Source organism: Triticum aestivum, chromosome 4B, assembly GCF_018294505.1.
Source record: "Triticum aestivum cultivar Chinese Spring chromosome 4B, IWGSC CS RefSeq v2.1, whole genome shotgun sequence".
In the NCBI taxonomy this organism is placed as follows: Eukaryota; Viridiplantae; Streptophyta; class Magnoliopsida; order Poales; family Poaceae; genus Triticum; species Triticum aestivum.
This window is the reverse complement of record NC_057804.1, coordinates 239,290,648-239,315,359: the sequence shown is the minus strand read 5'-3', so window position 1 is coordinate 239,315,359 and position 24,712 is coordinate 239,290,648. Positions and strand designations below refer to the sequence as shown.

General features: G+C 43.6%; 2 protein-coding genes and 2 long non-coding RNA genes across 10 annotated transcripts; 2 read left to right on the top strand and 2 right to left on the bottom strand.

The window, feature by feature from the left end:
- Nucleotides 1–1,686: 1,686 nt before the first annotated feature.
- LOC123094745 (uncharacterized) lies at nucleotides 1,687–4,976 on the bottom strand. Of its 2 annotated transcripts, none has more exons than XM_044516673.1 (6): nucleotides 4,733–4,976; nucleotides 4,090–4,379; nucleotides 3,937–4,012; nucleotides 3,296–3,496; nucleotides 2,464–2,519; nucleotides 1,687–2,264 (listed from the first exon to the last, which is right to left on the bottom strand). In XM_044516673.1, the coding sequence occupies exons 3-6, from the start codon at nucleotides 3,940–3,942 to the stop codon at nucleotides 1,862–1,864; spliced, it is 666 nt and encodes a 221-aa protein (XP_044372608.1). In that variant the 5' UTR covers nucleotides 3,943–4,012; nucleotides 4,090–4,379; nucleotides 4,733–4,976; the 3' UTR covers nucleotides 1,687–1,861. The 2 variants fall into 2 exon arrangements, with proteins under 2 accessions (XP_044372608.1, XP_044372609.1); XM_044516674.1 differs by having other exon boundaries at nucleotides 4,300–4,379.
- Nucleotides 4,977–5,813: 837 nt separating this feature from the next.
- LOC123090069 (uncharacterized) lies at nucleotides 5,814–8,160 on the top strand. Its single transcript, XM_044511540.1, has 3 exons — nucleotides 5,814–7,347; nucleotides 7,447–7,661; nucleotides 7,750–8,160. The coding sequence occupies exons 1-3, from the start codon at nucleotides 5,814–5,816 to the stop codon at nucleotides 8,158–8,160; spliced, it is 2,160 nt and encodes a 719-aa protein (XP_044367475.1).
- Nucleotides 8,161–8,549: 389 nt separating this feature from the next.
- On the top strand, nucleotides 8,550–9,451 carry LOC123091896 (uncharacterized). Its single transcript, XR_006443758.1, has 2 exons — nucleotides 8,550–8,698; nucleotides 8,882–9,451. It is a non-coding gene; the product is annotated as an uncharacterized lncRNA (long non-coding RNA).
- Nucleotides 9,452–15,988: 6,537 nt separating this feature from the next.
- LOC123091893 (uncharacterized) lies at nucleotides 15,989–24,031 on the bottom strand. Of its 6 annotated transcripts, XR_006443753.1 has the most exons (7): nucleotides 23,226–24,031; nucleotides 23,050–23,126; nucleotides 20,010–22,480; nucleotides 19,620–19,812; nucleotides 17,055–17,656; nucleotides 16,657–16,822; nucleotides 15,989–16,546 (listed from the first exon to the last, which is right to left on the bottom strand). It is a non-coding gene; the product is annotated as an uncharacterized lncRNA (long non-coding RNA). The 6 variants fall into 6 exon arrangements; XR_006443752.1 differs by having other exon boundaries at nucleotides 17,055–19,812; XR_006443757.1 differs by having other exon boundaries at nucleotides 15,989–16,543; nucleotides 17,055–19,812.
- Between the last annotated feature and the right edge of the window lie 681 nt (nucleotides 24,032–24,712).

The following is a 24,712-nucleotide window of genomic DNA, read 5'->3' as shown; positions in this document are numbered from 1 at the left end:
GAAAAATATCACAAGCCAATGTAATAATTTCTCGAGGAAATTTGAGGTGTGCTGAAATGATTTGTGCAAATGACACCCATAGACACACGTTGGGTGTGCAAGGGGCTTGCTGGTTCAGAACCAACAAGAGTCTAGAAGAGCGAAGGAATAGATCCAACTTGACGAAGTGAATGATCCAACTTGATGTGTTAGAGCGCCAGACTCAAATAAAAGGTAGTGTAGTGTTCCGACTGAGTTGCAGCCCCCGAGGACCGATGCAAACTCGAAATGAAGAACACATGGTGCTTGTGAATGAAGTAAAAATGGAGTTGGACTCAGGAATCAAATACGCAGTACTAAGCAAGTATGTGAAAATAAGCAACTGAGCGTAGAGGTACACTCAGTGGTGTGGCGTCCGAGTGAATGTGATGTGTGAATTACGAGATACTCGGGAACATGGAAGTAATAGAATGTGGTGCATGTAGAATGACTTAGCTGTCTAAAGGCGCGCGAGTGGCCGAGTGGTGAAGATGTGTTCAACGGATGGTGATGCGCGGGGCGGACGATTGATATAGATGTGTCACACCTAGTGGAGACGCGTGGGGCGGCCGAGTGGTGATGAGGTGACCAACCAAGTGGCGATGCGCAGGGCGGCCGAGTGGTGATGAGGTGACCAACTAAGAGGCGACGCGCGGGCGGCCGAGTGGTGATGAGGTGACCAACCGAGTAGTGACGCACGGGGCGGCCGAGTGGTGATGAGGTAACCAACCGAGTGGCGACGCGCGGGGCGGCCGAGTGGTTATGAGGTGACCAACCGAGTGGTGACGCGCGGGATGACCGAGTGGTGATTAGGTGACTAACCGGGTGGCGACGCGCGGGGCGGCCGAGTGGTGCTGAGGTGACCAACTGGGTGGCGACACGCGGGGCGGCCGAGTGGTGTTGAGGTGACCAACCGCGTGGCGACGCCTGGGGCGGCCGAATGGCGATGAGGTGACCAACCGGGTGGCGACGGGCCGGGCAACGAGTGGTGATGAGGTGACCAACCGCGTGGCGATGCGCGGGGCAGTCGAGTGGTGATGAGGGGACCAACCGAGTGGTGACGTGCGGGGCGGCCGAGTGGTGATGAGGTGACCAATCGAGAGGCGACGCGTGGGGCGGTCGAGTGGTGATGAGGTGACCAACCGGGTGGCGACGCACGGGGCGGCCGAGTGGTGATGAGGTAACCAACCGAGTGGCGACGTGCGGGGCGACCGAGTTGTGATGAGGTGACCAAGCGAGTGGCGACGCGCGGGGTGGCCGAGTGGTGATGAGGTGACCAACCGAGTGGCGACACGCGGGATGGCCGAGTGGTGATGATGTGACCAACCGAGTCGCAACGCGCGGGGCGGCCGAGTGGTGATGAGGTGACCAACCGAGCACTACTAGGAAAAAGGCTACTAGCAATGCGGGTAAAATGGCTACTAGCAGGGCGGGTACCCGCGCTACTAGTATCACGCTACAGCTAATAGTTAGTAGTAGCGTGGGTTCAACCCGCGCTACTACTAACAAAGTTAGTAGTAGCGCGTTTCCACCCATGCTACTACTATTATGAACCCGCGCTACTACTAATGAAATAGTAGTAGCGTGTTTATAATACCAACGCTACTAGTATCCTAAATACCAGTAGCATGCAAATTTGTCCCCACACCACTACTAACGAATTAGGAATTAAAAAAAAATGACAAATTCCATTTCATGCATACAATTCAAGAAAACACAATAGTGATGGAAATGTCGTTATTCCTGATTATACTATTACACTGTTGCCATATCTACAATCATACAGTTCCTCATTCTAACATCCTCACTCCAATAATAAGAAAAATGAAAAGTAAAAATTGCGTTAATCTCCCAATGTAATGTCCTTATTGACGTTGGGATCTGAGCGGCTGAAGGGGGCGAACAAGCGGACATTGCCTTCGTCGACATCGAGGAAGATCGCGATGAGGGGCGCTAGGTGGAGGGCGTGGAAGAGGTTGCAGAAGGAGCGAGAGGAGCGGACGGCGCCAAGCCACGAGCGGCAAGTGAGCGTGGAGCGGACGAGGGCCGGCAGGCTCGGCAGGCGGAGGAAGATCTCAAGGAGCTGGTCTTGGCCGAGCAAGGATATGGTGGTGGTTCCGTCGGCGGCGGTAGCTAGGGTAGTGGTAGTGGCCGTGGAGGGAATCGACGGAGGTTTCGCCGCTGGAGCATCCGGCGGCGGCAGCAACAGCTCGCTGCTCATAGCTCGAGAGTCTCCAAGTGTTAACCTGCAGAAGAGGGGGGGAAATGGCAAGATGAGATAGTGTTCATATTATTAGGAAGCAGTAGGCCATTGTAGCTCACATAAACGGATCTGCTACTATGCAGAACACAAGCACCTGTTATAGACCTGTTTGCAGTAGGAGCAAATGGAACTGAAACACAAGTAGGACATGAACAAGCAGCGAAAAGAAATAGAAGGATGACCTTGTGTGGTGGCCGAGGTGCAGAAGGGTGTCCTCCTGGTCAGCTCGGGCATCCTCCTGCACCAAATCGAACAGAAAAATTTTGAAGCATGTTGAATAACTAAAAATACATGTATATAATTTAGAAGCAACAAAAGCACATATATCTCCTGTTTTCTTCCTCAAAGTGTGCATATAGATAGGTTAGATTTTAGATATGTTAAGCAGGGGCAAGAGTTTTCCGTCAATCAACCTGCCGCAATAGTACTAACTAGACTAGTCAGGTTCGAATTCGATAGCAAGGAAATGAACACAAGAAGCAGCAGCAACTCAAAATTTTGCAGCTTCATTCAGTTGACAGATAGCAGCAGTGTGGTGCGCTTTGCTAACATCTTGAGAAATCCAACTAGACCAATCGGCAAACTAAATTATAGTGAATTTTTGTGGGAGCAAGCAAAATAATTAATTAGCAAACAATGCAGTCAGTGTCCATCTTATTCAACATAGTCTGACCAAGCAGCAAAAATTCAGTAAAGCATGTATGTATGTAGATTCAGACTAGAAGAACCTTGACATTAACATTGAACTGCTACTGCTCACCCATAGAGAGAATATCTGAAGTTGATTTCAAATACCATGGTTTCTCAAAAACAAGTTGAAGTTTATTTAAAATAGGTCGTGTAATAGCTACCATACATACATAGATATACTACAGAGAGCACATTGATTCTGCTCCTACTAATTATTCTCATTTTTTACCATTCACCACAAGTTCAATTAAAGCACAAAAGGCTAGTATAAGTTTTTCTCTTGTAATGCTTCAATTCCATGAACTAAAAAATAGAAAATAATACCTCTGTATAGGCCATGTCATGATAGGAGAAGATGCAATAAACAATTATGGAAGACATCAATGGCCAATTCTTGAATAAGCTCTTCTTGGTATCTACACTGGTACTTCCTTCGACCTTTTCTTGCGGATCAATCAGATGGGCCTCCACAGCTTCAACACTTTGTTTGCCATCTTCACTGGCTTTATGCTTGTGTAATGTTTCCTGGAATATGTTTCAAGATATATTACAACAAATAGGGGAATAATCAACATTAACTACAAAGAGCATCATCTTTTCTACAGTATCATGTCAGATTCAATGTACTCTTTACTCCTGCCACTAGTTACTGCAAGGAAAGAACAGAAAAGAGTCATGGACTTGGTTGTAGAACCACATTCAGAAAATGTCGGAGGTCAATTATATTATATATGGCCTCCGAACAAGACATTAGAAAATATTTGGTTCTAAGATTGCCCAGAAAAGTATGCGAAGAAGGTACAGCAGGACATCTTTATAAATATAGAACATATGTGTTCAGGCCGACAATATAAGGTTTTCTACGGGCCTCATGAAGAGGCGAAAACATAGCAAATGTAATTACGAAGGGGCAATTAGACTGACTGCATAACCAAGGAAGCTAACACCATTGAAATATCACATACCGGCATCCATAGGCAACCTATCAGAACAGCGGCAGCAAAGACTGATGTGCATAAGCATGATAAGAAGTACAGGAACCTGACAAGTTTCACCAAAAGTAAGTATCTGCAGAACAATTATCTAGGATATTCTAATTTAGCAACACAAAAGGATACCTTCCAAAGAATGAGTCAGGCGAAAAGATATTTGGAGATACTTAAGAGCAAGCAGATAGCCTGGAGTATTTGATTTTTTGTCATTTTTGTGCCAGAAACCTGCTGATTGCTTTCTGAGTACTCTTACAAATTACACCTAATAAGTTGCAAATAATTTAACCAGGTATAATCCGTAACGGCGAGAAAAGAAGACGGGTGGGCACATCTTACTGCTTTCACGCAGATGGAGTTGCTGAGCTTATTCCTCCGGGACTGCGAACCCGAGATGGATGGTTCTCCCCAGCTTTGCCCTACACAAAATATTATAAGTTCTGCATGAGCTTCGGCAAACAAAAACTATACTAGCAGTAAGCACCATCTCCTACTATTAAATCACAGTAAAAACGACCATCTCCTTAGTACGTAGGGTAATCTTCTCCACGGAAACATCCACGGACGAATACTTATTCTTGACACGGACCGGGGGTGCAATCTTTTCAGAAGTATGAAGTCATAACACAGAAATCCTACAATTTGACTGAATGCACATGCAAGTATGCAGTCACAAAATGGCAGCCAGCAATTTCTGTCCTGGCGGCAGCTATTGGATAAGATAGGCAGAGCAAAGGTGGCACGATGAATGGATGAGAAGAGCGGCGCCAACCTGGTTCTCCCGCCGTACGCTGGCGCGTCGCGGGATGCACGACAAGCGAACTCGCCACGGACATTATGGCGAGCGGAAGCATGGCGGCCCGCGGCGTCGACATTGCCGGGCGGGTGGGGGTGACGCCGCGACGACGGCGGCGTGCGGAGGGCAGGGCGGCCGCGGGAGAGGCGAAGTGGGGGCTGCCGCGGTGGGACGGGACGGGGGAGGCGAGGTCACGGAAGAAGGGCGACTGGCTCGGAGGAGTTAATTACACGATAGTACCACAATTGGGGCCGTGGTGGCGAACTGGTACCAGTTTTGAAAATTTTTACGTGTCAGTACCACGTTTGGACCGAACCGTTGCAAATCAGGCTAAACTTCGTATTTGTACGTATTGACGCTGGAACTGACCGCCCGGGCCCGCGCGTCAGATGCCACGCTGGCGAATCGACACGCGCCCGCTCGCTCAATAGGTGCGGTCCGGCTCGAACCGGACCGGCCCGTGCTCCACTCTGTTCCTCCTCGCCGTCTCTGTTCGTCGACGAACCCTAGCTCCCTGCGCGTACGGCGATGGCGGCGGCGCCCCCGGGCGGTGCTGGCGGCAGCGGCGGTGGCGGCGACGGCGATGGCGGCGGCGCAAACCTTCCCCTCTTCGGCATCGGCGCGGCAGGAGGAATCGAGGGGAGATCTCCAATCGAGGGCGGCGATGGCTACTCGAGCTCTGAGTACTCCAGCGACGACGACGAGTTCATTGAGCCCGCACTGTCCATGGAGCAGCGGGTACGGCTGGCAAAGCAATGGGTGGCGAACCCTAGCAATAGCCATGAGCTGACCCACGGGCTCGGCGGCGTCCTGTAAGTTTCTATTTCTGCCTCTTTCTTTTCTTCTCATTTATTTGCTAATTAGGGTTATAGTGTACTGATTAGGCAAATTGCATGTGAATTGTAGTTTATATGAAGACATATGGAATGTTAGGATCCATTTTGACAATAATGATCTGTTAGAGAGGAAATTAAGCTCTTCAGATGTGACATATCTAAATATGGTTGCATTGATGGAAACCCAAGGCTTTAGTATTGATGATTCACTGATGTTTTACATGGAGACCCCAGGAGAGCAGGGCTTGGAATTGGTTGATAGTAATGTTAAACTACAGTTGATCAAGAGGCAGAATGAGGAGAGTTTGGTGCTTAATTTGCTATTTAGGGCTTGTCCACCAGCTGTCAGTGTACCACAGAAGGGTTTTGTACGGAAGCAAAATTTAGATATAACTGAATATTCTGAGCCTGTTGTTTTTGATCTTGCCGATCCTCCTGTTTATGCTGTTGATCAGCAAGGTGTTGCTTATGAAGGTCAGAGTAGCAGTTATATTGCAGCTGTAGGCCCTGCTGTTTTAACACAAGAGAGCAGGAGTGTTCTAAATCCCAAGTTAAAAGAAGTTGTGGAAGAAGAACAAGTTGGCTATGATGGCAGTTATGCATGTTCATCTGAAGGATCTGAAGGGCAGTATGATAGTGACATGGGGGATTTAAGGCCTAACTATAATGAGGAAATGCATGATGTTGAAGACATGGAGATGGAAGAGGGAAATAGACAGAGAGAGGAAGAAGTACAAGAGCAACATGAGGAAGAAACAGAGGATGAAGAATCAGAAGAAGAATTAGAGGATGAAGAACAAGTGCATTATGAGGGTGACACAGAGGTAGAGGAATTATTTGAGTTGGAGGATGATGACCCTATTGTTCCAGAAGAGGAGGAAAAAATATATGTGCCAGCAAAGAAGAAGCAGAAGTTGCAAGTAAGGAGGGGACCAACAACAAGGTCACATTCCAGTGTTTTAGAAGAAGTGCAACCTGATTGGAAACCATCATCAGATGAAGAAGATGATAGTTTATTGAAGGACAGTGAAGATGATGGGTTTGAGCCACTAGCATTTGTGCTACCTCAAAAAAGGAAGAGTAGGGCAAAGAAGAGGCCAGCTAGAGTATGGTACAATGAGGATTTGGAACAACCACACCAACAACTAAAACTGCATATGTGCTTCAAAGATCAACATCAATTCAGAGATGCTCTGTTGAGCTTGCACATCACTCAGTGCAGAGACTTCAAGTATCACAGGAACTCAGATCAGAGGATCATTGTGCATTGCAAGAATGAACATTGTAAGTTCTGCATTGTGGCAGCTGTTATAAAAGGGGAAAACACTTTTGTAATTAAGAAGATGAGGATACAACACACCTGCCCTAGTTCTACTGAAACAAGCAGGGTAAGTGCAAAGTGGCTTGCAAAGCAATATGAGCCACTATTCAGATCTGATGTCAGTACTAGCATACATACACTTATTGATGCCTGCATGGAAAAGTATGGTGTGGATGTGCCCAAGGCTATGGCATATAGGGCAAAAAACTTAGCTGTTGAGGCTGTGTTGGGAGATCATAGGAAGCAATACCCAAGGCTGAGAGACTATGCTCAGACTGTGATGGATACAAACCCTGGGAGTAGAGTTATAGTCACCACTGTAACTCCAAAAGCCACTGAAAAAATCCCACATCCAGGACCAAGATTCCATGCCATGTTTTACTGCATCAATGGAGCAAGGGAGGGATTTCTACAGGGCTGTAGACCATTCATTGGTTAGTTCATTTTATCTTGTACACTACTTTGATGTTGTTAGTTTCAATAGGTTGCACATATAAATGCATTTGACATGTTATGTTTACTTCCTGTTTTAGGTATTGATGGATGTTTTATCAAGCTGACCACTGGTGCACAAATCCTTGCTGCCACTGGTAGAGATGGCAATAACAACATATACCCACTGGCATTTGGCATTGTTGGACAAGAGGACAAAGCAAACTGGTGCTGGTTTCTACACCAACTGAAGATTTGTCTTGGAGGAGAAGTTGGACAGTATGGTCCATATACTATAATGTCAGACAGACAGAAGGTATGTTTATCCACCTTGCTTTGCCTGCTAAATATGTGTTTACATGTGTATTAGACAGTAGCTTAGCTGTTTAAATTGTGTGCACCAGGGGCTATTATATGCAGTGAATAGAGTTTTTCCTAACAGTCATCAAAGATTCTGCTTAAGACACATATATGCAAACTTCCAGAATGCTGGCTTTAGGGGGGAGGACCTTAAGAAGTGCATGGATAATGCCAGTTATGCATATAATGAACACAAATTTAATAAAGCAATGGATGATCTCAAAGCTGAGAGTGTGGAAGCTTGGCAGTGGCTTAGTGCAATACCCAAGAAAACATGGGCTAGGCATGCATTTGACACAAATAGCAAGACTGACTTGGTTGTCAACAATTTGTCAGAGGTGTTTAACAAGTACATCCTAGATCATAGGAAAAAACCAATAAGAACTATGTGTGATGGCATAAAGGATAAGCAGATGGTTAGGTGGCACAGGAATAGAGAGTGGAAGGGAAGCTAGATGGGAGATCACACCACATTACAGTGAGAAGTTGGAGATTGAAAAGGAAAGGGCCAGGTACTGCAAACCCATTCAAGCAGGTGTTAACTTGTGGCAAGTAACTAGTGGTGAGCAAACACATGCTGTCAATTTGGAAGTTCAAACCTGTGGTTGCAGAAAGTGGGACCTCAGTGGCATCCCATGTAACCATGCCATCTCAGCAATCAACAAGGCAAAAAGGTTTCCAGAGGACTTTGTAAGCAAATTCTTCAAGAAACCATATTATTTGGCAGCATATGAACCAATGATATATCCTGTCCCTGGTGAGCATGACTGGACAAAGACCCCAGGTCCAGACATAGAACCACCAGCATTTAAAGTGAAGAAAGGAAGAAGGAAAGAGAAGAGAATAAAGGGAAAATTTGAAATTCCAAAGCCAAAGTCCACCTCAAGAATGGGGACAATAACTTGTAGCAATTGTGGATTACAAGGGCATAAATACACAAACTGCCTTAAACAGTTGAAACCTGAGTTGGCCTTAAGAAAGAACAAACATGTGGTAAGCCCCTTTGTACTAGTTCTTCATTTTGATGTTTCTGTAAATTACCTTTCTTATTTGTAGTATTATTAACTGTGTTTCCTTTGAATTGTTTTCCAAGCCTGCTGGAAGGAATTCACAAGCAAGAGGTGTTGCTCCTACAGCTCCTGCAACAACACCTAGAGCTGCTTCAGCAACAGCTAGATCTCCTGCACCAACAACTAGGGCTCCTACACCAACACCTAAAGCTCCTACACCAACACCAAGAGCTGCTCCACCTGCAACAACTAGGGCTCCTGCTCCAACACCAGGAGGAAGAACTGGAAGTGCTGCTGGTAGAGGTGGTGGAAGTGGTGCTGGTAGAGGTGCAGGAAGAAGGGCTGGTGGTGGAAGAGGATCTGGAAGAGCATCTTCTAGTGCTCAATCTTCTGCTGGGAGAGGTGCAAATTCTTCAAGGCCTTTCTCTGCCCCAAGGCAGTATGGTGCCTCAACTTCTAGTGCTCCTCCACCAACTGATGGCACACACACTGGATGGATGGCCTGGTTCAATGCTAGTAGAGGTGGCAGAAGGTGATGCAAACTTCTGTTGATTCTACAATGTGCACCTGCTACAATGTGGCATGTTATCTTTTGGTTTGATGCCACTACAATGTCTTGTATTCCTGCTACAATGTGCTTTATTTTGGTTTGATGCCACTGCAGTAACTTGTGCTGCTGCTACAATGTGATTTATTTTGGTTTGATGCCACTGCAGCAACTGTTGCTGATGATACATTGTGCCACTATTTAGAGTTTGATGCCACTACAATGTGTTTTCTTTTGGGTTTGATGCCACTAAACCAACTTTTGGGTCGACGGAACCACCTTAATCTAACCATTAGGGTTTATGGTGGCTAGGGGTCGACGGAACCAACTTAACCTAACCATTAGGGTTTATGGTGGCTAGGGGTCGACGGAACCACCTTAATCTAACCATTATGGTTTATGGTGGCTAGGGGTCGACGGAACCAACTTAACCTAACCATGATGGTTTACGGTGGCTCGGGGTCGACGGAACCACCTTAACCTAACCATGATGGTTTACGGTGGCTCGGGGTCGACGGAACCACCTTAATCTAACCATTATGGTTTATGGTGGCTAGGGGTCGACGGAACCAACTTAACCTAACCATGATGGTTTACAGTGGCTCGGGGTCGACGGAACCACCTTAACCTAACCATGATGGTTTACGGTGGCTCGGGGTCGACGGAACCACCTTAATCTAACCATTATGGTATATGGTGGCTAGGGGTCGACGGAACCAACTTAACCTAACCATGATGGTTTATGGTGGCTCGGGGTCGACGGAACCACCTTAATCTAACCATTAGGGTTTACGGTGGCTAGGGGTCGACGGAACCAACTTACCCTAACCAACATGGGCTTCCAATGCATGATATAACATAATCATATAATATTCCAGTGCTAACATAACCATCAAATAGTCTTCCAATGCTAACATAATCATCTAATATAAAAATATAAAACCTATTGCAAGAGAAATCATAACTTTTAGTCTACATCTCATGGCACAGAATATCTGATCCATCTTCCAATGCATGATATATCATCATTTCAAGTCTAGCCAACATAACACACAATACTTACTGGAGTTCAACATATTATAGGGTACACAGCAGGTCCATCACAAATACATAGTGGAGTTTGAGTTTAAATGCATAGTTCATCCTTTTCTCACAAAAGGATGAAAAGCATATCTACTACATACATACACAGACATAGTTCACAATTAGTAGAGCCATACACTACACAACCATCATGCCCAAAAGGTCAGCATTACCCACTAGTCTCATATTCATTTTCTTCACTTCTCTAAGATGGCCTGGATCCCCTTGATATTCTCCTTCAGCTTCTCCTCTGCCTTCATCAGCTCAGCAATCTGAAGCTTCAACTCTAGCTTCTCTTGGGTGAGCTTCTCCTCAGACTTTGTGAGCTCTGCATTCTTCAACTCCAAGTTCATCTTATCTTCACTAAACAATTGCTTGTCTTTAATATGCTTCAACTTCAAGTTCTGGATGACTGTTGCTTGTGCTCTTGTCAGGTTCAGTAGCACTTCATAATTCTGCTTAAGCTTCTCAAACTCTGCATCTTTCTTTGCCATATGTGCCTTCATATCAGCCAGCAGTTCACTTCTGCATTGCTGCTGATATGTAAGGTTATCCTGCAGATATCTGAAATCCACCACCCTGTCCTCCTGGAAGCTCATAAGTTCATGCACATCTTGGACTAACTTGTCATAGTTGGCCTCCAGCTTGTTCTTCTCTTCTGTCAGATGGTGGATAGTGAAAGAACTTTCAAGATTATCATTCACCCTAGCACTCTTGCTATCTTCAACCATGGCCCACGGCTTCAACAATGCATTTTGCATTGTTGGGGGCCACTGGTGATCAACCCATTCAACAAACCCACAATTCTGCCCTTCCTGCAAAAAGGCAAAAGGATAAAAAAATAAACATGTTACTTCAGAAGCACAGGTAAATAACTAGTGCAAAGCAATAACACTGTACATTGGTAATAATAGCACCACTAAGCTACACTAGTAATTGAGATGTACCTACCCACTAAATAACAGCATGACAAATTACAGCACCACTCAGCTACAGCTTTGAACTAGATTTTGCTAATCGCTACAAAACAAGAGAGAGCAATCTCTAACTGCAAATTTGGTGAACTGCCAAAGCATATGCAGTACATACTATCCACCTAGATACTGTCAAACCAACAATAATATGACACTATCAACCTATATATGAATATGCCCTTAATAATCAGGCCTTGTACTCATGTTCACTCATGTTCAATATGGCACTGTCAAACCAACAATAATATGACACTATCAACCTATATATAATATCCCACTATCAGCATAGAATTCATACCGGCTCTGCACATGCTAGGAACCTTCTCCCTGTGTCTGTTCCTTCAAATGCGACAAGCCTCTCAGATGCCTTGCCGTGCTTCTCACATGGCGACATCGTTTCCAGCTCAAGCCCCTGGTAATCTAGATCTTCAACGCTGAAAGGGACCTGCCGAAGCTCGTACAATCAAAATGCCCAAATCAAAACCCATCGAAATCAACCAAATCAAAAAGCCCCAAATCTGAAACCCTAACCCTAGACCTAGCTCAAGGAAAATCACCTGGTTAAGCCCGTCCGTGGATGAGGTCGAGTGCATGTACGGCAGGCTGGACGTGTCCTCACTGCTTTCGTCTTCGAAAACCATGGCGGGCGGCGGCGCTCCGCTCCGGCAAAGCTGCCGGCGGTGACGAGGGCGACGAGAGAGGAGCAAGGAGGGAGGCAGGAGCGAGGAGGAACAGAGTGGAGCACGGGCCGGTCTGGTTCGAGCCGGACCGCACCTATTGAGCGAGCGGGCAAGTGCCGATTCGCCAGCGTGGCATCTGACGCGCGGGCCCGGGCGGTCAGTTCCAGCGTCAATACGTACAAATACGAAGTTTAGCCCGATTTGCAACGGTTCGGTCCAAACGTGGTACTGACACGTAAAATTTTTCGAAACTGGTACCAATTCGCCACCACGGCCCCAATTGTGGTACTATCGTGTAATTAACTCGGCTCGGAGGTGGAGGTGGAGGGGATCTGGATCGGAGGTGAACTTTTTTAGACGGGCCGGGGGTGGGTTGAGTGGGACCACGATTGGTGGGGCGGGGTGGATCGGGGGATCGGGCTGGGGTGGACACGCTTAGTAGTAACGTGAGGGTCTTACCTGCGCTACTACTACTTACTAGTAGAGTGCTCGTGCGTTGCCACGGGCTCTTGAAGAAGTTTACAAGAAATACATGTTAAATTGGTCTTACACCATCTGTGTAAAAACATATCATCTTTCAAAAAACATATCATCTCCAATTTCCACAAACAAGGTTTTCTTGGGGGCAAACATGATTGATTTGATGACTGAAATATCTCTAGGGGTACAAATATACTTTGTCGACATCATAAAAAAGTGAGTACAAACATGTATCTCTTGTAAACTAAAAATATTTCTTGTAAATAATAATATACAATAATATACATGTCTCCTATATTATGAAAAAACAATAATATACAAAAAAATATACCTTTAGTATTTTCATGTAGAATATACATACAGAGGAAGGTTAGCTTTATTCACCTCTTCTCGTGGTGTTTCAATACGGTCTGTCTTTGTTACATCAGTGCATATGTCGGAACCCATCACTTTGTATCTACGATGAAATATATATGATGAAATATAAATGATATTTTCTACTGCATAGTATAATCATATATAATATCTGAAAAAATAAAAGTGAAACTAACACAACTGTTTTCTCTATAAAAAACATATTTGACATTATTAGGAAAATATGTTGGTTAAATCATTGTACTAACACAAAATTCGGGGAAAACAACAAACCGTAATGTTCATATATAAGTAAATTGTCATATGAAAATTATTTAAATTATTTATATAGGCCATGGTAAATTGTCCAACAAAAGAAAAAAAACATGCAAATAAACCTTCTTCAACCAAGTATACTTGTTTTTTCTCTCAATTTATTGTGATACCCTTAGTATATGAAAGGTAAGTATAAAAAATATTTAATTTTATGAACCATATTTAATATATATATATATATATATATACTTTTTTATTGTTTCTGTGAGGTATGTATACTTTTAATATCTATGTTTTTTATCATAAATTCCTACACATGCGAGTCTAGCATTTCTATCGTTGAGCAAAATTTGCACACAAGGCCCAAATAAGCTATCCACCACGGCCCAACCAGCACCCGAACTTAGCCCCCTAAAAAAACTATAAAAGAAATTACCTTGTCCATAGTATATTTTTTTGAGGGATTACAGTATACCTGGACAAATGGGCCGGCCCGACACGGCCAGGATTACACGGGCCAGGCACGACACTTCTTGGCAAGGCACTCGTGCTGGCCTCCCCGGCCCAGGCACAGCAAAGTTGCCTCACGCGCCGGCTCGACGGCCCACCTGGCACGCTTGCCTCTGGGCTCACTCGCCACCCCTCGCCTTTTCCCCTCTCCCGCCCGCATCCCAACCCTAACCCCACTCACTCACCACTCTCCCTCCACTCAGTCACTTCCTCTCCCACTTTTCCCTCCCCCGCCACATCGCCGTGTGTCCCGACGAGCCGGCGCCCTAATAGAATGTCAGTGCGTTGCCACGGGCATTTTAAAAAACTTAATGGTTGTATATATAAACATAATGATCATGTTCCAATGGAAAAAATAGTTGAGACTCATGTATATATGGTACCCCTCATTACAATTAACGTCACTAAATTTTTACATCCATCAAATCATGGGTGAGTGCAAAAATAAATGAATCTAAGTTGAGTAGAATAAGGAAGGATAAAATGAATGAACAAATGAATCGTGCTCATGTCGTTCATCCATTCTTCTCCATCTAGAAATGGAACCCAATACGATGTTGCTGCACATTGCATCGCTCCATGAGAAAGTCGGGAACCTATCAGGAACCCCATTTACCCATTTCTTCCACCGCTGACCTCAACATCGCCCCATAACATCTCTCCAACAGCTCTGTCATGCTGCCATGTCCACCATGTTACACTTCATCTTACGTTACTCCTCACGTAACATATGTACTATGTCCAACCATGCATATCAGTAAAATATATGCACTGTCTACCCAACAAATATTTGTTTTGCCGAACAACTTGTATGCCCGCCTTCTCTAAACCAATTAATCAATCTGCCACATGCTGACCGAACACTTTGGTCCATACACAAATTATAGTAATTCTCTTCTCAAAAGGAGAATTGCGGAGATAAAGCGATATATAATTCAGTCGGCTCAAATGTACATGTGAAAGATGATGGTGCAAAACAAAAGCATGGCTCAAACAGGTTGGTGCTTCTACTAACTTTGATATGGCTTCAGTCCACTAAGTTGCCTTTGTAGGAAAGAGAGACTTTTCAGGACAACTGTTTCTCCATTGGTAGCACATGTTTTGAGGGAATTTGATAATTATTTGGACTATCATACATATAAAGTGGAACGTTCTTCAGCTAGAAAACCCAAAAATGACATCACCTTTTAATTAAGCTAAACAACTGAGTTACGCTTCTTGTCGTTTTTAGTCATGCAGTTTACATTTACATGTGTTTGCCTTGTACTGCAAGTAATATCTGTCTCCACAACTGAACTTTCTATTCCATGTGGCGTAGTACAACATGAGAAATAAGGACATATAAGATGACTGGAAACCAAAGACTAACTAAAGCTTGCATTCACTTAGTTTTATTTGAGCTCGATTTCAAAGAACTACAATAGTCATGTATTTATCAAGTTCAAATAAAATTGCAAGCAAAAATATGAGAGAATACTACGTAACCTAAATTAAGTTGCCATCTGCTATTCAGAAACATGTCTGCCTCGTAAGATACTAAATCCAATAGATTCAACCAATTTGTCTTTATGAAAGGAATAAGTCTCTGCTTGCACGATCTTGCATATCCTATATGTATTAGAGTTCACTTTTTTTAGTGCATAGATGCATAGAAGACTTGCTGGAATCAAACTCACCGAATCAAGCTAAATTGTACCCCTAGTTACATTCAAGAGATCACTGCACTCAGAACTGTAGCTATCTCACAAATGGTTGGATGCATAATGTCTGACAGCTAGGCTATAGACAATCTCTTCACCAAGTATGAAAAACAGAAGAACTAAGTTGATAATGCATGTTCAACGGCTAGGCTACAAACAACATTGTGCAACACTGGGCGATGACTCTGTGTAGATAGCTCACTGAGACAATTGGTTCAGCTTCTATACACTCCACTGCTTAAACTTTTAAAATAAAAAATCCAAATAGATTGTTGTAGATATGTATGCTTTATTAGAAAGAAAAAAAAACATTTGTTTCTTTATTTCTCCTCTTATACCCTCTTTCCCTACCTCTCAACTCACCTCCTTCTCTCGTTGCCACACTGCGTCACTCTAGCATCATCTCGATCAACCACACCATCTCATTACATGCACACCTAGTCTACCATCTGTTTCATAAGTTTATCAGCATGCAATCACGCAAAAGAGGCTAAACAGGTTGTGGCATCCTACCTAGTTCAGTTAAAATTTTGGATAAAAGGAAACAAATAGAAAGAAAAAACAAGTGCTACCATCATGCAGTTACAAGAACATAATGTAAGTATACGAAACATAGTAAAGTAAAGAAAATGAAAATAACCTTTTTTGTTTAGATTTAGAGACCCGCGGTGAAGGTGTAAACACGAAATATACATGGTATACGAAAAGAGAAGAATCCCTCCATTGTCACCATTGTAATACTATAAATAAATCATTAAAGAAAATGCCATTATAAGCCTAAAATGATTCGGATATGGCCATATATAGAACCAAATTATCATGGTAACTAATATCAGTTCATCGAGATTTATATGAGCCCTTGCATCTACGTCCTAACTAAGACATTGCTAGAAAAATACAGGGAACGTTAAGTATCCCAGAAGTTCATGATCACATTGCCTGCGATCGTGTTTGGAGTAGAAGGTTGCAGCACTGGCACAACAACATGTTGCTGGACATGGGCATGGCAGCGGCAGCAATCCACGCCAAGATGGTCGTATTCATCATCATCAGCTTCCTTCTTGATGTCCTGATGTTCAAGCTCCTTGTTACCTCTGTTTACCAGCCCACGTCTAGGTACCATGATGAGTCTATGCTGGAGTGTTGTCGGAATGCCGCCCTCCTGAACGGTGCCATGTCCTCAAGGCCCATCTGTGCCATCTCCTAGCAGGTTGCCCGGCACCCCTTCTTGCAAATACATGACATAATTGATTAAGTTGCATTCTCCAATTAAATCTAAACAATATAGAACAATCTGATATTTAAGTAACAACTGCATACGTATTGTTAGCGATTACCTTTCATACAAATTCTATGATCAAGTATGCCCCGCCAAAGACATAACTGAGAGCAAACTTGCAAAAAAAAGCTTATGTTCAGTACACAATCCATTGTTCTTGCAGATGGTAGGGCATAACCTCCTAGCTTATTATTTTTAGACTGCACTACACATGTGACAAAATCCTGCATGTAGATGGATATTCAGCTGGATGCAAACATGTGAAAAGGAGACACGATAGAAGTAGAACTGAATTCATGTAATTGCAAAAATATATATCTGGAAGATGATAATAAGAAAGGAACCCTAGTGAACGAAATTTGGAAAACATGATAGCAAAAGAGTTGCAACTAAACTTGTTTCCAGGCCAAAACATTAAGGAATAAATGACTATTAGAGCACTGTTTGGAGGGTTACCTTGGTTGGACAAAAACATATATGATGTCATTTGCCCGCCGGTCAACACCAGGTAATGCTCCTGTTGGCCTCCTAGCACGTTGCTGGTCTGTTAACATGTTCTCCTTGATTCATTTGTGTAGCACCGAGCTGTCCATTGGCCTCATCATGCATCGCCAGCCAACGAGAGCGGAGTTGCCCGGAGTTTCCCTTCGATGGAAGGCGTCCTATTTGCTACAACTTCCATCTTGGCAGCTGCTCCCGGGGTGCATCAGCCCTCATTAATTATTGCAATTAATCGGCTAAAGAAAATAAAATGTATTCTCAGTGGGAGCCGGCTCCTCTGAAGTTGCTCAAGGCATAGTAGTTCTGCCGTAGGAGCTCATATCCACCGCTCCTTCCATGCCCTATGCATCTAACAAAGCTGATAATCTAACCACACTCCACCGTAATTAGCGACAAGATAAACTACACACGCCAAATCTCTCGCATAGTCTGGCCTTCTCACGGCAAACCTGGTCGAGTTGCCACCGTCGAGCTGTCGTCCACACAAAAGGATCTGCCAGTTTCCCCATCCGTTACTCTCTCGCTGCTTCAAAGGCTCCCGCTGGTTCAGGCATAATCTGAATCAAAGAAACACACCACAAGGCAGAATCTGAATGCGGAAAGAATAGTAGATTACGTGCATACTAACAAAAGGAATACAAGTGGTAGTGCAATCATATTAGTCAATCATGGGTATGAGTACAGAGTACTGCTAATGCTGCTTTAATTCCCGGAAGGCACAACCTCGGAAGCCACATGGAACTAACGTATTCAGAGAAGAACAAGTACTATATGGATTTTGCCACTTCATCTAAATCGTGAGCATTTGATTAGACAATGATATGTCAAAAGATTGATGCAGCGCTACGTGTACGTTGAGATGTCAAATGTACATGACTTGTGCAGATTCAAGAAGCCTTATTGCCTGTCCACCCTAATTGTAAACAACTTGAAATATTATTCTGCTTCATAAGTTCTAGGAGTTTAAAATGTCATAGTTCTCAAGATGCTGAAATATAAATTTCATAATAACAAGGACTCAAACCCTACCAAGCAAACTTTTTTCTTTGTTCAGAACAACATCAATAGTTCCATGTGAAACACAGTTCAAAAACATCACACATTTATTATATATCCTAGAACATTAAAATAAATTGATGTGTGTACTGGTATTTTTTTTAGAACAAGATTAAGCCCCCATCCAACCAGATGAGGTACCAACAGTTTTAGTAACATATTAACCCACTGGTGTTCGTAATCCTGAAAGTATGGGTGTGTACTGGTCCAGAAAATTACCTAAGAAATAATTGCAAGTGATAGCAGAAACCGGTGCCCATTGAGAAATGGTAAGAAAACATTACGAAGAGGTCATGATATATATGAAAAATGATTTGTACACTACAACAGATCACCAAATACGAATAAGATTACTTGAACGTAATTCAACACCCATTATGAGATGCTAAGATTTGAATCATTAACTATGCAATTATTTAGTGGGAGTTTGGAGTATCACATCTATCCTGTGCTCCGCAACAAGAACATTGTACATACATATAGAAAGAATCAGATAAATTTACAAATAGAATAAAGAGTGGTCATGGGAGTTCACATGTTCGTTGTTCTCAGAACAAACAAATAGGATCAGCAGTCCCTTACTAACAAATCTGAAACCGAGCATAAAATCGAGCTCCAGGAGGTTGTTGGACTGTAGGTGAGGACAATTAAGGCGAAGGGGGAGACGATGATGACTCCCTAAGCCCATAAATGATCGTGAAATTGTAGCTGACAAACTGCACTAAGATCCTTGAATTTATTTTACTTGTCATCCGTCTACGTACATGCAAATAAACTAATATGTTGGATCTGATCCATGATGCATAATCAGTGTGAAAGTTTAGTCAAGAAAGAAGAAGAGTGTATCGTCTGAGATGTGCATTACTAACGTGGAGGCATTCGGCAGGCTCATGTCTCCATCAGATTAAGTATATGTAAACATGAATAGATGACAATTTTCATCGCTAAATGCCTATATCAAAGCAAGCAGTATATCAAACTGCTTACTTGCCGCAAAGATGAGATGGTCAGCATATAAAGGCGCTCACAAATGCTGATGCCGTACTTACATCAGAACTCTAGCCTCAATTTCTCAAACAGAGCTTCTTTCAAATAGTCATGTTGCACACATTTATAATCAGAGAAGTTGTATTGGCCCCTTGATATCAGAAAAGGCAAGGACAGCAAGTGCTGCAGAGTAACCTCAACAAGAAGTAATTATTATACTGCAATAAATAAACCTCTACAATTGAGTAGAAAGTGACGAAAAAAAGGAGCGCTCCATGTGCCTACATGACCTTACTTTTTAGAAAAGTCACAAGCTGCTAATAAAAAGTTTAAAACAACTTACATGCTAAGAGTACAAAATAACATCTACTCCCGCTATCCGATAATATAAGATCTTATTACATCGAATGTAATAAGATCTTTTATTATGGAACGAAGGGGGTACAATCTTCTGGGTGTTTGGATTATAGAGCTCACCAACATAGGCATTCGACTTTACGGCTAGAACTGATGATAGGAACTCCTCCTGTGTTTCCGCTCAGATCTCTAGTAGCTGAGTTTAGACCCATCTTGTTACTAAACAACTTCGTGCCACCAAACATCCCTGCCACAATCATGGCCTCATACGACACAGTCATAATTCACACCCTAGCCTTGATCGTGCATGGAGCTGCGAATTGGATTAGATTACTCACAACCATAGAAAGAAAGGGAAGACTAAAGATCAAATCCACTCGAGCAAACAATAGATTCTTCAACAAAAGGTCGTCCATGGTTGTCGCATGGTTTATATGTGAGGAATCATTGTCGATGGACATAAAAAAAGTCGGGGCATCGTCTATGGCGTAGGAGATTGATTGGACTGACCTTGCGACACCCTCAGGCCTCAGGTATGGCGATGTGCCGATGTCGATGGCCAGCTCGGAGCCCATATCGTGTTACAGCGGCGCCGAGTACCTGGGCACGATGTCCCGGCGTTGCGGTCGCAAAGGCCGCAGTGACGTCGAACCGCTTCTTGAAGCCGGCTGCGCCCGGTCGTGGGCTGTCGAACGCAAACACCGTGACCGGCCATTCTCGGCGATGTACAACGCATTCAGGGTGGCCAGCTCCGTCCCGAGGCTGTGCCCCATTACCGTGATGCTCACCTCCTCGTCCTTGTACGTGTCCAGCAGTTTCTGCACCTCAGTCATCAATGAATCCTAGCTTTCCCTCCTTCAAGAGGTACCACACTCAATAGAAAACACGAAGTACAACAATAAGTACAAAGAATCTGTAATCCAAATATAAATATGTGACTTGTAAATAGCAATGACAAGTGGATAAAGCATATGTGCAAATTCTAAGACATTAATATACTTATGCTCCAACTCAAATACTCAATCAATGAGACACACAAGAAATACATCGACTGTAATAAATAAATGAGCATTGTTTCTGGACAGCACCAACAATATCCCTCTACCTCCCCTTCAATTTTTAGATTCTGAATTAAGTTCTTGGTCTGGAATTAGAAGCCATGTATTAAAAAATCCTCAGCAATGAATCAAGCTGAATAATATGCACCTTTAAATTGACGTCCGTTCCTCCATCATTACGCTTGTTACTCAGTAAGATTTTATTATCTCTATTAAGGTGAATGCAACAAACTTTCTGGCACAAAGGTCTCTAAATTAGAATGCTGGAATAAATCCATGCATGAAACTATTGTCTTAAGACATTGGCACCGAATAAACACCAGAACTTAATCAAGGTGCACACGAAGGCCATAAGTAGGAAGGAACAAAAGATAAAGAAGTTTAACCGTACTAACACATAAAGAAAAGATAATTATGAGGTGAAAAGAACTGAAAATCTAAGTAAATTGTACTGACAGAACCACCGGCATGCATCCTCCAGTTTGTACCACTCATGACCCCATGCCGGGGAACTCGTCCCTCTCTCCTGCGAACCAGACAAAAATCAGTAAAGACAAAAGTTTGACCTTCCTTACATTAAGTACTAATTTGACTTTAATTGTAAATCTTAGCAAAAAAAGGAACTAACCTGGTTGATTTTTCATGTTTTTTTTTGTTATCGCTTTCGATAGTAGAACCCGATCCGTTTTTGGATTGAATGGACAAAAGGCACTAACCACACCCTTGTTGAACTTGATAAATTGTACCATTGGACAAAAGCAGATTATAGATTCATATATAAGAGAAAAGGAAGACTCAGAGCTATATGCATTAATGCATGGATGTCATCCACAGAATCTTTGCACCTTTTAATTTAGAGTATTTTTTCTTTAAGATGTCAACCATGAAGTAGACATGAATCAGAAGTAGAAGCGCTACTTCAGGGCAAAAAAAAGATATAGTACAACCGGTTCTTCTATCTATATCTAACCATGCATCATTAAGCTAAAAGTTTGGCTCATATCGGTCTCATCAGATGACCCATGAGATTACCATTGGAGGATATGTGGCCTGCTGGGAACATCGACGGCAGCGGTGAAGCGCGGTAATAGAATAGTCATGTGTGACATATGTTTTCTTGCATTGTCTTGTGTAACGGGTTGATATTTGTCTAGGAATGGTAGTAGAAAGATTGTGTGGTGCTGATATTGAACTTATAATAAAATTGAGTTCTAGAAACAATTCCTTACATTGTCTCATTAGTAATCACACCAAGAATACTTATCCTCCTATAGATCTGACTTGACTCTGTGTTTTGGTGTGCAGAAATTGGTTACAGGTAGGAAATAATATAACTAATCGGTATCTTGAGTTGCAAAGAGATCACTCAGAACGGTGCCTGATATTATGCCATAAAGAACTCACGTTTTTTATTGTCCCTCAGGATATGTACGCACCTTTCTCTGTTGGATGCATGCACAGTTCTGAATTAAGAACAAATGACATGTTGATTAGCTATCTTACAAATGCTTTTCCGAGGGAAGTCGATTATGCATAAAAAGGCACTCTGTGATGCTGTATAAATTATGTCATGGGCGGGAAAGCAATTTTTGACCCCGTGATTTCTCTGTACATTAGGCAATGCCGTGAAGTAACTTTTTTACGAAGAGGGGAGCCCATCAATTTCCCACTGGATTTTTTGGTGTCCCGTTTTATAATAAGTTCTTTGCTGGAAGAAACATACATATAATTAGTTACTCTATTTGTCCCGACGTCGTGGACTATGTCTATAGTTTAATTTAATTTGTAAATGAAACCGAACGGCGATTTCTATTTTCTACAGATAAAACATGGTGGCTTTAGACCAACATAAATATGTATACCTTTATTTAGGTTTCAGTTCAAAGGTCTTAATGCTCCAATTTCTCATTTTGAAACCTGAAACTGAAAGGAATTTAACAAATCAACATAGCCTCGTGGAGCCTTGATCTTAGTTGCATTAAGCCAATCAGAGTAAGAATGTAGTTCTGTATCCTAGCTGTGTACATCTTCTCTAAAAGTAATAATAAAGGCTACCATGTTCATTCAAGAATAAAAAATCCCATGTCAGGATAATCTTTCAGTACAAAAGCTTGGTGCATTTCCTTTAGACACACTAAAAACCGACCACTGTTATGAACTTCAGAGATGAACACTTGATTCATAATTTGGTTTGCCATAAACTATAAACCAAAAGATTTAGACATTAAAGCAGCAGTGGTTCAGCATATGCTGGGTTCTAATAGGAGAGGAGTGCTTAGGAAAGAAAGAAATCGTTGCCATATTCAGATTCTTCCATGACTGTTAAATTTGAAGGAATAACTTATTGTATCAAAGACTATAATTTAATACAGAAGACATATCATGTGGAAACAGAAATATATGAGTATGGCAGGTGGGAACCATAGATCACAAGAAACAAATATTAGTTTAGTTGCACTCATATCATCAAGGGCATTGAGAGGTAACCTAACCTTGGAGATTGCATTTTGCTTCACCCAGTCCTTATGACTTCTCAATCAACCTTCCACAACTCTTCTGCATGTGCCGCCTGCAAACCGAGGAGAAGACAATGTTGGGTGGCCATGCGTTAGAGTGAAGGCGGATTAGGGAGAAGCGGTGATATGAACAAAGCTCGTAAAACACAAACCTGATTGCCATTGTATCTCATGAAAATATACTTCTGATGAAAACAAATATTTGCCATCGTTGTACCTGCGTGTCAAACAAAATATGATATGTTCTAATGAAAACGAAAGAAGATGATATGCATACCCCACAGAGGAAAATCATCTTGATTGTAGAAAAAATAGGGGAGCAACGTATTCATCAAAATGATACAGTACGAATTAAGCCTATAAGATGAACTGAGTCTGGAACTCTGGATCCACCATTACCGAGAGATCCATCCATCCCCATGACCCGAGTCATAGACGTACTTCTCTCCTTCCGCTCCTCGTTTGCCTAGATCCAAGCCGCCAAAAGGGATCCTGCCAAGGGCGGCGGCGGCATTTACCCGGATGGAACCGAGTTGGGATGTCTTGCACTGTGAGTCAGGGAGTCTGTAGGAAGTGGCGGCGGCGGCGGCGCAACAATGCAATCCTCATCTCCAACGGAATGGCGGTGGGGCGGAGGAGCAAGACGGTGATCTGCGGGACGAGATCAGGGAATGACGTGGTCGTGACCACCGACGGGCTGCTCTGCTCCACCGACATGGAGGCTCTACGGTGGCTCCCACAGCCGGACCGTTAAGGCTTGGTCCTCTTTCCATCAGATCGGGTTGGGGAAGGGAGCTCCTTGCCTTGCGGGGCGAGCGCGTGGCGACCGGTGCAGGCGAGGCGAGCGGGCGCCGGCGTGAAGGAGAGGCGGCGGGCGGGGCGAGGTGGGGATGGGTGGCGCAGGGGACGGCAGGTATGGCGGCGGGGATGGGTGCGATGCGCAGGGATCGGCAGGTGTGGCGGCGGCTGCGTAGGGCTAGCGAGGGGAGGGGAGGTCGTGGGGTTTTCTTTGGCATGGTTTTTTTTCGCGGGAGGGTCGTGAGCTAACGGAGGTGGGACGATAGACGAAAAAAACCAGCGATTTGATGGAGGTGGGAGGATAGACGAAATAAAACCAACGAAAAAAACCGGAAGACTATTCACCAACTGCTATATTAGGAGTAGAGACTTAGTAGTAGCGTCGGTTTTATACCCCTCGCTACTACTATGGCCTATCCCGGGGGCATTGTTGGAGACCATTTAGTAGCAGCGCGGGTTTATACCCCTCGCTACTACTATCAACTTAGTAGTAGCGCGGTTTTTATACCCCTCGCTACTACTAATTAGCAGTAGCGCCTATTTTTAAACCGCGCTACTGATAAACTTCTGTGTATAAGGTTTTTCCTAGTAGTGAGTGGCGACGCACGGGGCGACCGAGTGAAGTATATGCGTCCCGCGGAGTGATGATGCGCGGGGTGTCCGAGTGGTCATGTGGTGACCAACCGAGCGGCTACGCGCGGGGCGGCCGAGTGGTGATGAGGTGACCAACCGAGTCACAACACGCGGGGCGGCCGAGTGAAGTAGATGCGTCCAGTGGAGTTATGATGCGTGGGGCGTCCGAGTGGTGATGTGGTGACCAACCGAGTGGCGACGCGTTGGC

Bases quoted from the DNA above. Each gene is read 5' to 3' on its own strand.
- LOC123094745 (XM_044516673.1), bottom strand. The intron at 2,520-3,295 runs GTATTATTTTCT...GATTTGGTGCAG, and splicing joins ATGACATGGCCTATACAGAG to GAGGATGCCCGAGCTGACCA. The intron at 2,265-2,463 runs GTCATCCTTCTA...CCTCTTCTGCAG, and splicing joins CACCTCGGCCACCACACAAG to GTTAACACTTGGAGACTCTC.
- LOC123090069 (XM_044511540.1), top strand. From the start codon at position 5,814: ATGGAGACCCCAGGAGAGCAGGGCTTGGAATTGGTTGATAGTAATGTT. The intron at 7,348-7,446 runs GTTAGTTCATTT...TTCCTGTTTTAG, and splicing joins GGGCTGTAGACCATTCATTG to GTATTGATGGATGTTTTATC. The intron at 7,662-7,749 runs GTATGTTTATCC...TGTGTGCACCAG, and splicing joins TAATGTCAGACAGACAGAAG to GGGCTATTATATGCAGTGAA.